Raw genomic sequence first — 13338 nt, forward strand, 5'->3', positions numbered from 1 at the left:
TCTGACTTAATGCTCTCTGTCCTTATCGTCACCTCCACAACCACATTAAGTACAGTGGATACAGCAGACACATGGTAGCATTTGTGCAGTCGCATGAACACAGACCATCCAGTACAACTAAGTTCACATAATACTACATCTCCCTAGGTTTTATGTGTAATGTCTAAAATATGTTGTGGTACAGAAGAAACTGAAATGCATGTGTCAGAGTTTCTGTGCCATTTCTTCAGTGGCTTTTGTGGCTCTCTGAAACACATATTAGCCAGTGGAGACAGTCATTTTACAAAATGATTTATCTGAGAATTATTAGACTCAATTCAAAGACCTGTCCGTACTTATTGAGATAAAGACCAAAAAAATACTCTCGGGGATAAAACTATTTGAGTCAAATCCTGAAATACTACTTTCCCACTTTATTTAGTGTAAGCGAACGTAGCACGAACCAAACCCGCGCATGCGTGTTATGATTTTAGGGCAGTAACAAGGAAGTGCAGTCACAAATCAACGTTTCTGAGTGCTGCTGCGCATTTGTTTAGACTCAAGGTACGTATTAAACCAAGGTGAATTAACGAGCAGTGTGCTATTAATTGGTAACAACATGTACTTCACATGAAGTAAATTACTAGTGTGAATATTTGTGTACATGTATTTATCTGTACGCTTCCCATTTTGTTGCTGTATGTATCAGTCTTTAAAGGTCCCACAGCGACATCTAGAGCTCTGTCAGAGTTATTGCTGCTAAACACGACAACATGATTGTAGCTGTCAAAGTGTAACTGTGCTAAAAAGTTACGAGCTTGGTTTTAAAATGTAATTGGCTAGGCTGGTTGTTTAAAGAACACATTTTATTCACTGTTTTTTTCAAGCTACTTAAAATGAGGCAATGCTTAATTTCCTGAATAGTGAACTACTATACTTGCTTCACTTAGGAGTTTTCTAAAGTCTTAGTTGAACTTGTCTTTTATGTCTTTTCACAGCTTCGTGATGGCCGTGGACTGGATTGGATTCGGCTATGCTGCAGCCATCGCCCTTGGAGGATTTATGGGATACAAGAGAAAAGGTCAAAAATTGACCCTTTGATGACCTCATTAACTTATTTAGGCAGAAAGCCCAACTAAAGTGAATTCACTACCACCTGATTCATGATCCTATGTCTCTGTTTTCTTGTAGGAAGTGTGATGTCCCTGATGGCTGGTTTGGTTTTTGGCGGGTTATCGGCTTATGGGGCATACAACATCTCCAATGACTCAAAGGACATCAAGATCTCATTGAGTGAGTATGGCTAAGCCCAATGTACTGTGCTGATCTTCTGAGAAATTTCTGGAAACATCCAGCCAGTATAATTTCATGTTTTTTCCTTCTCCCAGTGGCCGCGGGACTCCTTTCACTTGTAATGGGAATGAGATACAAAAAGTCTGGGAAATTAATGCCTGCTGGCCTGATGTCAGGGCTAAGGTCAGAGTCGAACGTGATCCACATGCAGAAATGTGTATTGAGCAACTCAAGGATTGTGAAATCGCACTTTTCCCCTTGCAGACTTAATTAGTTTTGATTTGCTCCCTCTTCCCCACAGTTTGTTGATGGTGTTTCGGCTGCTGCTGCTCGTCATGGTGTGACTGGAGGAGTTGCGCTGACCACACGAAGAGCTTTCTGTTCCTTAATGCACAACCCTTGTTTTAAAGGAGACATCATTCCCAGTTCCCAGTTCACATAACAGAGCTTCTGTTCTGTGGTAACTTAATGTTCATGTGACCCAAAGCTGACAAAAGCTCAACGGATTAAACATCAACTACTAATCCAGGTACAGTGATTCTGTTTAGGTGAATCGAGCTGGGGGCTTTTTTTTTGTGTATGTGAGCATTTGAATGAACATTGATCTCATAATTTGAGATTAATTATTATTACCACATGTTTACTTACTCACTACATGAGCTTTGTGGGTGCTTTTGTTTGTCTTGGCAGGGGTTTACAGTGTACACTACAACATCAGTTTTGCAGGCTGCTACGCTGTCAATGTGATTAAGCTGAAATGTTCAAATGACTCAAAAAAGGAACAAGTTTGATGACTAAGATTTGTATTCTTGACTGCTCACACACTAAAGATTGAAGATACTGTGTCATTTTTGTAATATTAACAAAACTGAATAAATGAATCCGATTCTTACAATAACGCGTTTTTTTGTTTGTTGTTATACAAGATGGGGTTAAAGTCCAAATTCTGATTCCAGTGAAAGAGTACATTCCTGCACACACTTTTCACCTCTGCGTTGATAGATTTATTAAAATAGGTTGGCATTTTGGTCACAAAGAGCTCTCTCTGGACACAACACACGCAATTTTCAGGTTAATATCTTGTATAGATATCGTGTTGGACCGGACAGTCGTTACATACATTTTAATATCCTCCCATGCTACATTACACAGTCACATGCAACAGCTCACCAATAAAGATCCCCATGAACTGTCGACATCAGACAATATTTATTATCCCTAACACCAGGGAGAAAACATTTTACTTTAAAGTATTATTTACACGAGAAATGGGTAGAAACACTGTCACTGTGTGAGTGTTATATCTTCAGAAAACTCTTTGTGACCCAAACTTCGACCACTTTTAATAAACCTATCTGTGCAGAGGTGAAAACTGTGTGTGGGGCTCGACTCTTTTTCACATTTGATTCTCTGGAACCCCAAAAAAGAGAACAGGATGCACTGTGTTGCCTTTGAAAGTCCAAATCAAAGCTAAGAAATAAACAAGACAAAACAAAAACACAGCAACTTCTCCAATGTTTGTTAAAAATAGACACTTTATTTAGTAGAAGCTTCCATTAAAACATCCATTTGATGTTAAAAAAGTTAAACATATATTCCTTTCATACTTTCAAACCTGCAAATGTACTGTTATGAATCATTCACACTGCCTGTGCCAGAACTTTTAAAAAGGGAGGGATTTTAAGTCAAACACCTCCATGACGCTCTTCACGTACTGATCATCTGGCTTCGGCTTCCTCTTGCTGCCTGGCTTCAGGAAGCTGTCGATGGCGGGAATCATGGTCATCCTGCCCTGAAAAGCCTGGAGTGAAACACAGAAAGTTATCCTCAAAGCAGAATCTTCAGTACTGGATGTGTATTTTGGTACACTGATTTTATTGTTAAAATGTCATTTAAAAAAAAACACAATGGGAATGATTTACACGTCTACCTTAACGTTGGGAAACCCGCCGAGGATTCCAACAAATATCTCCTCCAACATCAGGGTGCATTCAAGCAGCAGCACGTCTGCAACGCTGAGTTTACCTCCCACCAGGTAGATCTGCCCGGACAGCACCTGACAAGTTTGTCAAAGACACACAATCTCTCGTTCAGCTAATGTAAATAATCTTTAATTATCAGCAGTTCAATTTCAAATCTTTACAAGTTTGTAAACAAGATGAATCAGTTATTAGACCGCACCATCTCACACAGGAAACAGACTGATACCTTTTCGAACACTGGAAGGTAGCGCTCAGTTGCTTTAGCTTGAATGTTGTCCAGTTTTGGTTTTGGATCTTTAGTGAATGGCAACAGCATGATCATCTCCATGAGATCCATCAGTCCCTCTGAGTACATGTTGATCCTGAGGGAAAAAGCACCATCACACACTGTGACACGCTCACCTACTAAGATCACATGATATAGTCAAAACACTGCGTAAAAGAAATGAGCGTACATAACACGGTCTTTGAGATCTTTTCCATGAAGATTGTACTTCTCAGCGATGTAGTTCAGGATGGCTTTTGTCTGAATAAGCTTCATGCCATCAATCTCCACCAAGGGAATCTGCTGAAACATGAGATGTCCATCTGCAAAGTAAATAGCAGCAGGTAATTCAGAATGATAATGTGGTCAACCATTAATTTACCTTCAGGACAATATCCCTGGAAGCAGCAACATCATATGTGGGTTGAAGATAACAGACAAAGGGCAAAGCCGAGCTGAATACTTAACATGTGACTGGGAAACAGGTCAGAGACACAATTTCAGTTTCAGGCACCTTTTCCTTTTTAAACCAACTCACCACTGAGGAGTTTTTTATACTGGTCACGAGTTGTCAGATGCACCTCGTCAAACTGCGAATGACAAATTGCACAAAATGATTTAAGACACATCGAGCAGAACAGTCAACGGACCTCTATGACATCACCACTCTTCACTTACATCCACTTCTGCAACTGTTAAAAGCCAGCGGATTGACTCCATTCTCCCTCTCCCATTTACGTAGTGCAGCACAACTTTTCCAGCCATGACAAGAGGTATTTTGGAGATTAAATCTGTGAAACTGCAAAAGAGAAAACACCGCCTGTTTTTTTTTTTGTTTTTTTTTTTACTATAATTTACGCAACACTATCAAAGCTGACTTCAGGTATTTGGAGAGGTACCTACCTGTGGACTGTTGTGACTGCCGTGGAGAAATCCAGGTGTGGTGGACAGAGAAGGTGAGGTTCAGGTCGTTGTATAATGCTGGAGCGCCAGAGAAACTGCTGAAGGCGGGGTGGACGTCTGATGATTTCTATTGGCTGATTCCGGCCAATAGAAAAGCCAGTCATTAACATTTTAGCGCTAGACATCATGGGAAAAAAGCTAACTGCTGCCTGTTTTCGTTCCAAACATTTTTGGTAAGTCTTGAATTATCGACGTAGTTTACGTAAATAAACGCACCAGGTTCAGTGTATACATCCCAGCGAACAGTTAGAAAGTCGACACCATGACACGAAGTAGTTGTTTTGTTCTGCACTATATATTCGCCCCGCCTCTCTTTCAAGCGTTGGATGTGAGGGTGATCTGGCTGCGACATCTGTCACCCCATTGATCGCTAGGGTTGATTCGGCTGATCTGGCTGGCTAGGCGGGTGTCCCCTTCCTCCCTCACCGCTCCATGTGTGTCCCTCCCGAAGCCCCGCGCTCGGTGGAAGAGGACGAGGTCCCCCCGGCGGACGACCATCCATCGGTGTACCAGTAGCTGCGCTCCCCTGCTAGAACCTCCAAACAAGCTCAAGGCCCATTTGTAGGAGAAACGTAGGGAAGTTAAGCTCCAAGCGTCAGACACATCCAAATGCGGCGCTGCACGTGGCAGTCTGCCTTCCTTTTTCAAATCTCAGTCTTCATTTATTTGCTACGTGTTTACATTCATATTTATATTCATAATCATATTTACTCATTTCTATGAGGAAAGAAAAGTCGATTCTCGGTCTTGTTCAGCCTGATCTAATCTGTGTTCTGACTGTATTCCCTCTGAATGTTTTGATTCTTGTGTCACTCCTGTTCATCTACAACATATTTATGATTAAGAATATGTAGTAGATCTTTTCTCTAGAATATTTTCAAACTTGGCATGTCAAAAAAAATAAATAAAAAAAAATAGTATGTTTTATGTAGAGAAGTTAATAAGTGTGGCCTGATGCACCATAGCTGCTGCCCCTCTTCAGTCCATCAGTACTCTTTCATCAGTTTTGTGGCTGTTTTTAATGCCTTCTGCTTTATTGCTGTTTATATTATTGTCTTTGCATGGTCTCATGTACAGACATGTGAAGGTAGATATACACACCGACACCTTATCCCTGCTGCTGTCCACATTTCTATTCTGTATACTCGGTTTTTGTTTTATTTATTTATTATTATAATTTATCTGATACATTTGATTTTCTAATCTGCTATTCACTGTTTCTCTAATGAAGTCTCTAAGCATAAGAATTTCCCATGAGTGTACTCGCGCAGCCGGATTGACAATAAACATCTTGGGTTGACTCCATGGTAACAAGGTTTACATGGCACACGCATGTTTTTTTTTTTTTTACTTCCAGACTAACATATCAGTGTTTTTTTTACTTGTGAAATGTTGTATTAGTGACTGAGGTTGATAAGTCCTAACAGGTCAGGTTTTTTTCTTTCCAAAAACAATCTGAAACTGCTGGATCAATTTGCATGTTGTGTTTTTTCCTGCTGTAATGTTCAAGTTTGAGTAATTTTAACCGCATTTGATACTGTCGGGTGGTTTAACCCACAGCAACACCTTAATTAATATAAAGTCAGCCTATGTTCATAGCATGGGCTCTCCTCTGAGAGGTACATATCTCTGAAAGGGTAACTTTTTATGAGCTTAAAATTTGGTTTAAGAAACAGGAGAATTTGTTCAACCATTAAAGAAACTCGTAACACTTCAGTTATTCACAAACTTAAGTACAAGTACTTCAGTTTTTACTTAACTACTTAAACAAATGCACTTGGTGAGCTCTTTCTCAGAAGGTATGAAATGTAAACCTACATACTCAGTAGTTTTATTGCTGAGTGTTTCTTTAACACTAATGCTGTAAATGTAATGTATCACCAATTAACCCTGAAGATGACAGAATCAATAAGATATTAGGAGACACGGACCTCAGTCCATTTTTTTTTTTTTTAATTTGAACTAGCTCTATTTTCAACTTTTTAGGTCAGTTTTTAATAGATGTCCTCATATAATGATAATGAGTATTGATTAAGCCGTCTTACTGAATGAATGAATCTCTATTGCTATCCCAAGTCCTCTTAGTGCATATTTTAATTGACAAGTGAAGTGTGAGCCTTTATCCTTCTCATCTCTTATTTTCTTTATTGATTGTTACGCACACCGCTATCAAGTGTAGTAACCTTCACAGTCGTTTTATCAGAACTTCAGGTGATGGTCACATTATGTTACCTTGTCCAAAACGCCTGCTCTTTTATCATGCCGATCTCATTGCAAATTCTGACTCAAAAAAACACTGTACTCAGCAGCTGAGCAGTTCTCTGGTCTTGTTCTTATTCATGTGTTACTAGCATCAGATGAGCCTGATTATTGTAACTAATCCTCCCCAACAGAGTTAGAAATTAGTGTTTGAAGAAGATTTGATAAATATGTTTTTGTTGTAACACAGTTTGACTTGTACATGCCTGAACATTGTGTAACACAAATATTAGGAGGTGTACTATAAATGTGATGTACGAGCTGGTGTCTAAATACCATACTGTATGTATGATAACCATTAGGATGACACTATATATTACTGTTAACAAGTTGTTTGTCACGTCTCACTTTAGTATAATGAAATGGCAACAACTTTCACTCATAACATCAGAACTGCTACTGAAAGATTAATCTCTACCAGATTAATGTAGCTGCTCAGAATCTACCAGAGCTGCTGTGCTCACTGTGGTGCAGCTGCTGGCCACACGTGGGAGGATGGGTGATGGGTAATATTGTAACATTTTTGTGTTGTGTGGAAAACTACAAAAGTTGAACACATCAGTACCCAGTGGAAAGTTTAATTATACTGGCACTTTATAAATCACACTCAATCTGGCCAAGGTTGAGACAATGCCGTATTTCCTGAAGAGTGAACTGCTATGCTTACTTGCTTCACTTGGGAGTTTTCTAAATGTTTTTAGAAATTAAAGTCTTAGTTCAACTTGAATGACAATAACACCTGACAGCTTCGTGATGGCCGTGGACTGGATTGGATTCGGCTATGCTGCAGCCATCGCCCTTGGAGGATTTATGGGATACAAGAGAAAAGGTCAAAAATCGACTCTTGATGACCTCATGAACTTATTTTGGCAGAAAGCCTGACCAAAGTGAATTCACTACCACGTGATTCATGATTCTATGTCTCTGTTTTCTTGTAGGAAGTGTGATGTCCCTGATGGCTGGTTTGGTTATCTGCTTATGGGGAATACAACATCTCCAGTGACTAAAAGGACATCAAGATCTCATCGAGTATGGCTAAGCCCAATGTACTGTGCTGATCTTCAGTTGCCTGCTGGCCTGATGTCAAGGCTGAGGTCAGAGTCGAACATGATCCACATGCAGAAATATTTATTGAGCAACTCAAGGATTGTGAAATAACACTTTTCCCCTTGCTGACTTAATTAGTTTTGATTTGCTCCCTCTTCCCCACAGTTTGTTGATGGTGTTTCGGCTGCTGCTGCTCATCATGGTGTGACTGGAGGAGTTGCGCTGACCGCACGAAGAGCTTTCTGTTCCTCAATGCACAACCCTGATCCCAGAGAAAGAGTCAGTTCCTGCACACTTTTTACCTCTGCATTGACAGATTTATTAAAACAGGTCTGCATTTTGGTCACAAGGAGCTCTCTCTAGACACAACACACACACAGTGACAGGGTTTAAATACAGCCTGTGTTCCCCTTGAAAGTCGAAAATTAAAGGAGAACTTCGGTCAATTTAAACATGCAGCTTCATTGCTCAAGCTACCCTTGACTTGCCAGTACCGAAGACGTGAACACATTTGGTCCAACCATTACAGAGCTCCGTGAATGGAGACTTAGCATTGACAGCTAACAGCATGGGGTCAGAACTTTACACTGTGATTTAAGCGTCTTAACATGCTCCACATCTCACACCGAATGTTATGCAACAACAGCAGACACCTTAGCACACAGCACTGTAGCGTGTATGACTCAAAATGAATAAAAAAGTAGTTAAAACAGTGCGTTTGTGCAAGGAGCTACTTACCTGTTTGTTGACATCCGTGTGTTTTCCGGTAGCTAGACCAAACTAGCATATCCATCGAGTGTGCACTTAACAGGCTAAACAGGCTATTGTAAGGCTCATGGCTCATGACAGGCTGTCACATGGACATGTACATTATGAACATAAACATGAAAATGCTGGATTATGTTTCCGTCTCCGCCAGTGAGGGAGTAAGTGCACGCTCGACGGATTGACTAGTTTGGTCTAGCTACCGGAAGACGCGGATGTCAACAAACAGGTAAGTAGCTGCTTGCACAAACACACTGTTTTAACTACTTTTTTATTCATTTTGAGTCATACACGCTACAGTGCTGTGTTGTAAGGTGTCTGCTAATGTTGCATAACTTTTGGTGTGAGATGTGGAGCATGTTAAGACGCTTAAAACATAGTGTAAAGTTCTGACCCCATGCTGTTAGCTGTAAACGCTAAATCTCCGTCCATGGAGCTCTTTAATGGTTGGACCAAATGTGTTCGCGTCTTCGGTACTGGCAAGTCAAGGGTAGCTTGAGCAATGAAGCTGCATGTTTAAATCGACCGAAGTTCTCCTTTAAGGCTGAGAAATAAACAAGACAAAACAGAAACACAGCAGCTTCTCAGATGTTTGTTAAAAACAGACACTTTATTTAGTAGAGGCTTCCATCCATTTAATGTTATAAAAGATTACATAGATTCTTGTCATACTAAAAGCATTTGTTATTTCAGGATGGTTAGTGCACTTTTCATCTCAACATAAACCTGCAAATATAATTGGTAAACATGACTGGAAAACCTGTTGCACGGGTTGTATTTGTTCTATGAATCATTCACACTGCTGATGTGAGGAATGTACCGTAACTTTTACAGAGCTCAAGGCAGTGATTTGATGTCAAACACCTCCATGACGGTCTTCACGTACTGATCATCTGGCTGTGGCTTCCTCTTGCTGCCTGGCTTCAGGAACCTGTTGACGGCCGGAATCTCGGTCATCCTGCCCTGAAAAGCCTGGAGTGAAACACAGAAAGTTGTCCTTGAAATTCATTACTGATGTGTATTTTTGTACACTGATTTTATTTATTTATACAATTTTTCCCAAACATATTTTGTATCGAACAAGTTTTGCAAAGCAAATAAAAAGACAAAAACCGACAAGTATAGCACCAAAACAATTCAAGGTGAAAACAGGCAGCTAAAACACAAAAAGAAATTAAACTTTTTATGTTGAAATTAAATAAGCAACAGACAGACAAATGATACAGAATTCTGACATGGCAGGATTCATTCTGCGTCTGGCGTCAGGAGTAATATAAAGTTGATGTAAAATCTTAAATTGCCTCTCCCAGGCTGAGTTAGATGCTAAGACGCTGGTTATACTGGGCATCCCGGTCCTCTGGTTCTATTATAGTACCTTGGTCAGATTCCCATTTGCCTTTAACTTTATCGCAGTTGTCCTACTTGAAGTATCATATAAAGCTGTTCAAGAATTCAAGCTGCAAATTATCCCCCAACAGAGACACTATAGGAGAGATGGCAAGTCCCCCAAAGAACACTTTTAACTCGGACAGGATAAAATTCTGGATTGGAACACTGGTGACACCAAACTCGTTTTTAACTTGCTGACATGTCAGGATCAAGCCACCCTGAACTATGTCCCCAACTACTTTGATGCCTCTGCGGCTCCAATCAGCGAGACCAGTATATAAAGATCTTTTAAGCATGGAGATACTTTAATAACCAAATAATAATATGGCCTCAGTCTTAGAAAAAATTATTTTATATCCAGAAAAGGAGCCATACTTATGAATTAAGTCTATCAGTTGATTATCTTGGGGAGTCAGGTTAGATTAAAACATCGTCTGCATACAGATACATTTTGTGCTGTTGGCCATTTAAGGTGATTCCTGTTATACCAACATAAGTAAGGGATAATGTATAGAACGGCGGTCACTATCGGGAAAATAAGTTCGTCATGAAGGGACTGACCGCCGTTCTATACATTATCCTGCTTATTACACGGTTACTTGCCAAAACGAAAAAAAAAAACTTGACACAGTGTGTCTTTTTATAATTTATTTGTTACCATTCATAGTGTTTTTCAGCAGAGAAATATAGTTCGCCAAACCGACGCCGTTTCACTTCTCCCTCTTCGCTGCTTTCCTCTCTTTTTCTTTTCTTGACCGGTGACGACAACTCAGCCTTTTGCCAAGAGTTGAAATCACCGTATTTTCCAAGAATATGAAAGTTAATGTTAAACTCATCCATACTAGTGGCCTAGGAGTACGTTTTTTCCGATATGAAGCAGACTACAGATCAGCTGACTTCGCTTAGCGACCGAAGACGCTGGGGCGATAAGTGACCAGACTACTTGCGGAGCAAATATTTTAGAGCGCGGAGTGCTACGAAATAGGTGAATCAGAGGCAAAAAGGCCACTTTCCTTGACAACAGTCAAATATGCTTAGCAGCGGTCAATTATACGAAAATAATTGGCCCATTTAAGTGAATGGTGCATTCTACAGCATTAGGCAGGGCCGTGTAATAATATCTTAGAATTGCAGCTAGAGGCTCCATAGGCTAAAAAAACAAAAAAAACAAAAAAACAGGTACACATAGGGGTCAGACTTTGGCCTCATACACCCAATAGGTGTGTAAGCAACTATCCCTCACCATGGCGAGGGTGCTAGATGCATCTTTGAGCGTACTTTTTACATTTTTTATTTATTAATACCTCAAACGAAAGTAGACTATTTGGGAACACATCAACTACGGGCCCATAAAAATGACATAGTTCTGCACCCAATACAGTCAGAGATCTTAAACCAAGTAAAGGGTCCGCTGTCCGAGCAGGGGACGATGGGTTTAACAGCTCCGCCTTTGAGGCTAACTTGCAGCAGCCCTGGCAGCCAGGGTTAATGCCCTCGCTGCCTTCGGGTATTGCCATGATGCGAATATTACGCCGTTGCCCTCCTGTTTTCTACCTCATCGATTTTATCCAGTGCTTTCTCCAACTTCTTCCTGACTTCAGCTAGCTTAGCAATTTGGTCCACCACAGCATCTTCAGGTATCTGAGATGTGTTGCTCAGCTTTAGTAACCTGAGTATCAAATGCAGCGATTTTGGATCAGCAAGCCTCTGGTTTCTTAAGAACAGAAGGGGCGATATAAGTACAAATACATATCACTTTTACACGTTTACCTTTACGTTGCGAAAGTCGCCCAGGATTCCAGTAAATTTCTCCTCCAACATCAGGGTGCATTCAAGCAGCAGCACATCTGCAACGCTGAGTTTACCTCCCACCAGGTAGATCTGCCCGGACAGCACCTGACAAGTTTGTCAAAGACACACAATCTCTCGTTCAGCTAATGTAAATAATCTTTAATCATCAGCAGTTCAATTTCCAATCTTTACAGGTTTGTAAGCAAGATGAATCAGTTATTAGACCGCACCATCTCACACAGGAAACAGACTGATACCTTTTCGAACACTGGAAGGTAGCGCTCAGTTGCTTTAGCTTGAATGTTGTCCAGTTTTGGTTTTGGATCTGGAGTGAAGGGCAAAATCATGATCATCTCCATGAGATCCACCAGTCCCTCTGAGTACATGTTGATCCTGAGGGAAAAAGCACCATCACACACTGTGACACGTTCACCTACTAAGATCACATGATACAGTCAAAACACTATGTAAAAGAAATGAGCGTACATAACACGGTCTTTGATATCTTTTCCATGAAGATTGTACTTCTCAGCGATGTAGTTCAGGATGGCTTTTGTCTGAATAAGCTTCATGCCATCAATCTCCACCATGGGAACTTGCTGAAACATGAGATCTCCATCTGCAAAGTAAACAGCAGCAGGTAATTCAGAATGATAATGTGGTCAACCATTAATTTACCTTCAGGACAATATCCCTGGGAGCAGGTCGTGACAAATGGGAGAGTTTCACCTGCAAGGTGATATCATGTAGTTTGAAGATAACAAAGGGCAAAGCCGAGCTGAATACCAAACATGTGACTGGGAAAGAGACACAATTTAAGCTTCAGACATCTTTTTTTTTTTCTTTTTAAACCAACTCACCACTGAGGAGTTTTTTATACTGGTCACGAGTTGTCAGATGCACCTCGTCGAACTGCGAAGGACAAATTACACAACTGATTTAAGACACATTGAGCAGAACAGTCCACGGACCTCTATGACATCACCATTCTTCACTTACCTCCACTTCTGCAACTGTTAAAAGCCAGCGGATTGACTCCATTTTCCCTCTCCCATTGAAGTAGTGCAGCACAACTTTTCCAGCCATGACCGACGTATTTTGGAGATTAAATCTGTAAAACTGCAGACACACCACGTATTTTTTAATTTCTTTTTTTATACTATAATTCACGCAACATTGCCGAAACTGACTTCAGGTACTTGGAGAGGTACCTACCTGCGGACTGTTGTGACTTCCGTGGAGAAATCCAGGTGTGGTGGACAGAGAAGGTGAGGTTCAGGTCGTTGTATAATGCTGGAGCGCCAGAGAAACTGCTGAAGGCGGGGTGGACGTCTGATGATTTCTATTGGCTGATTCCGGCCAATAAAAAAGTGAGTTATTAACATTTTAGCGCTAGACATCATGGGAAAAAAGCTAACTGCTACCTGTTTGCGTTCAATACGTGTCTGGTTATTCTGAAGCATCGTCGTAGTTTACGTTTATGGACGCAGCAGGTGAATCGGACATATCGCAGCGAACAGTTAGAAAGTCGACACCATGATACTACATAGTTTTATTCATGTACCGCAGTCCTTAACTCCAACGCCCCCTCACTTCATTTTCACT

The 13338-nt window shown here is 40.6% G+C and overlaps 3 protein-coding genes across 3 annotated transcripts; 1 reads left to right on the forward strand and 2 right to left on the reverse strand.

The window, feature by feature from the left end:
- Positions 1-465: 465 nt before the first annotated feature.
- On the forward strand, positions 466-2170 carry tmem14a (transmembrane protein 14A). Its single transcript, XM_030441509.1, has 5 exons — positions 466-543; positions 978-1060; positions 1171-1272; positions 1368-1455; positions 1574-2170. Exons 2-5 carry the CDS (start codon positions 985-987, stop codon positions 1614-1616), a joined length of 309 nt encoding a protein of 102 aa, XP_030297369.1. The 5' UTR covers positions 466-543; positions 978-984; the 3' UTR covers positions 1617-2170.
- A 617-nt stretch (positions 2171-2787) lies between these two features.
- Positions 2788-4527, reverse strand: LOC115596411 (glutathione S-transferase A4-like). The gene is made up of 7 exons (XM_030441495.1): positions 4423-4527; positions 4198-4318; positions 4058-4109; positions 3710-3842; positions 3481-3616; positions 3203-3328; positions 2788-3073 (listed from the first exon to the last, which is right to left on the reverse strand). Exons 2-7 carry the CDS (start codon positions 4282-4284, stop codon positions 2936-2938), a joined length of 672 nt encoding a protein of 223 aa, XP_030297355.1. The 5' UTR covers positions 4285-4318; positions 4423-4527; the 3' UTR covers positions 2788-2935.
- Positions 4528-9142: 4615 nt separating this feature from the next.
- LOC115596412 (glutathione S-transferase 3) lies at positions 9143-13082 on the reverse strand. The gene is made up of 7 exons (XM_030441496.1): positions 12949-13082; positions 12733-12852; positions 12594-12645; positions 12220-12352; positions 11991-12126; positions 11713-11838; positions 9143-9525 (listed from the first exon to the last, which is right to left on the reverse strand). The coding sequence occupies exons 2-7, from the start codon at positions 12817-12819 to the stop codon at positions 9391-9393; spliced, it is 669 nt and encodes a 222-aa protein (XP_030297356.1). The 5' UTR covers positions 12820-12852; positions 12949-13082; the 3' UTR covers positions 9143-9390.
- Positions 13083-13338: the final 256 nt, after the last annotated feature.

The sequence above is a fragment of the Sparus aurata genome, chromosome 15, assembly GCF_900880675.1.
Source record: "Sparus aurata chromosome 15, fSpaAur1.1, whole genome shotgun sequence".
Taxonomy (NCBI): Eukaryota; Metazoa; Chordata; class Actinopteri; order Spariformes; family Sparidae; genus Sparus; species Sparus aurata.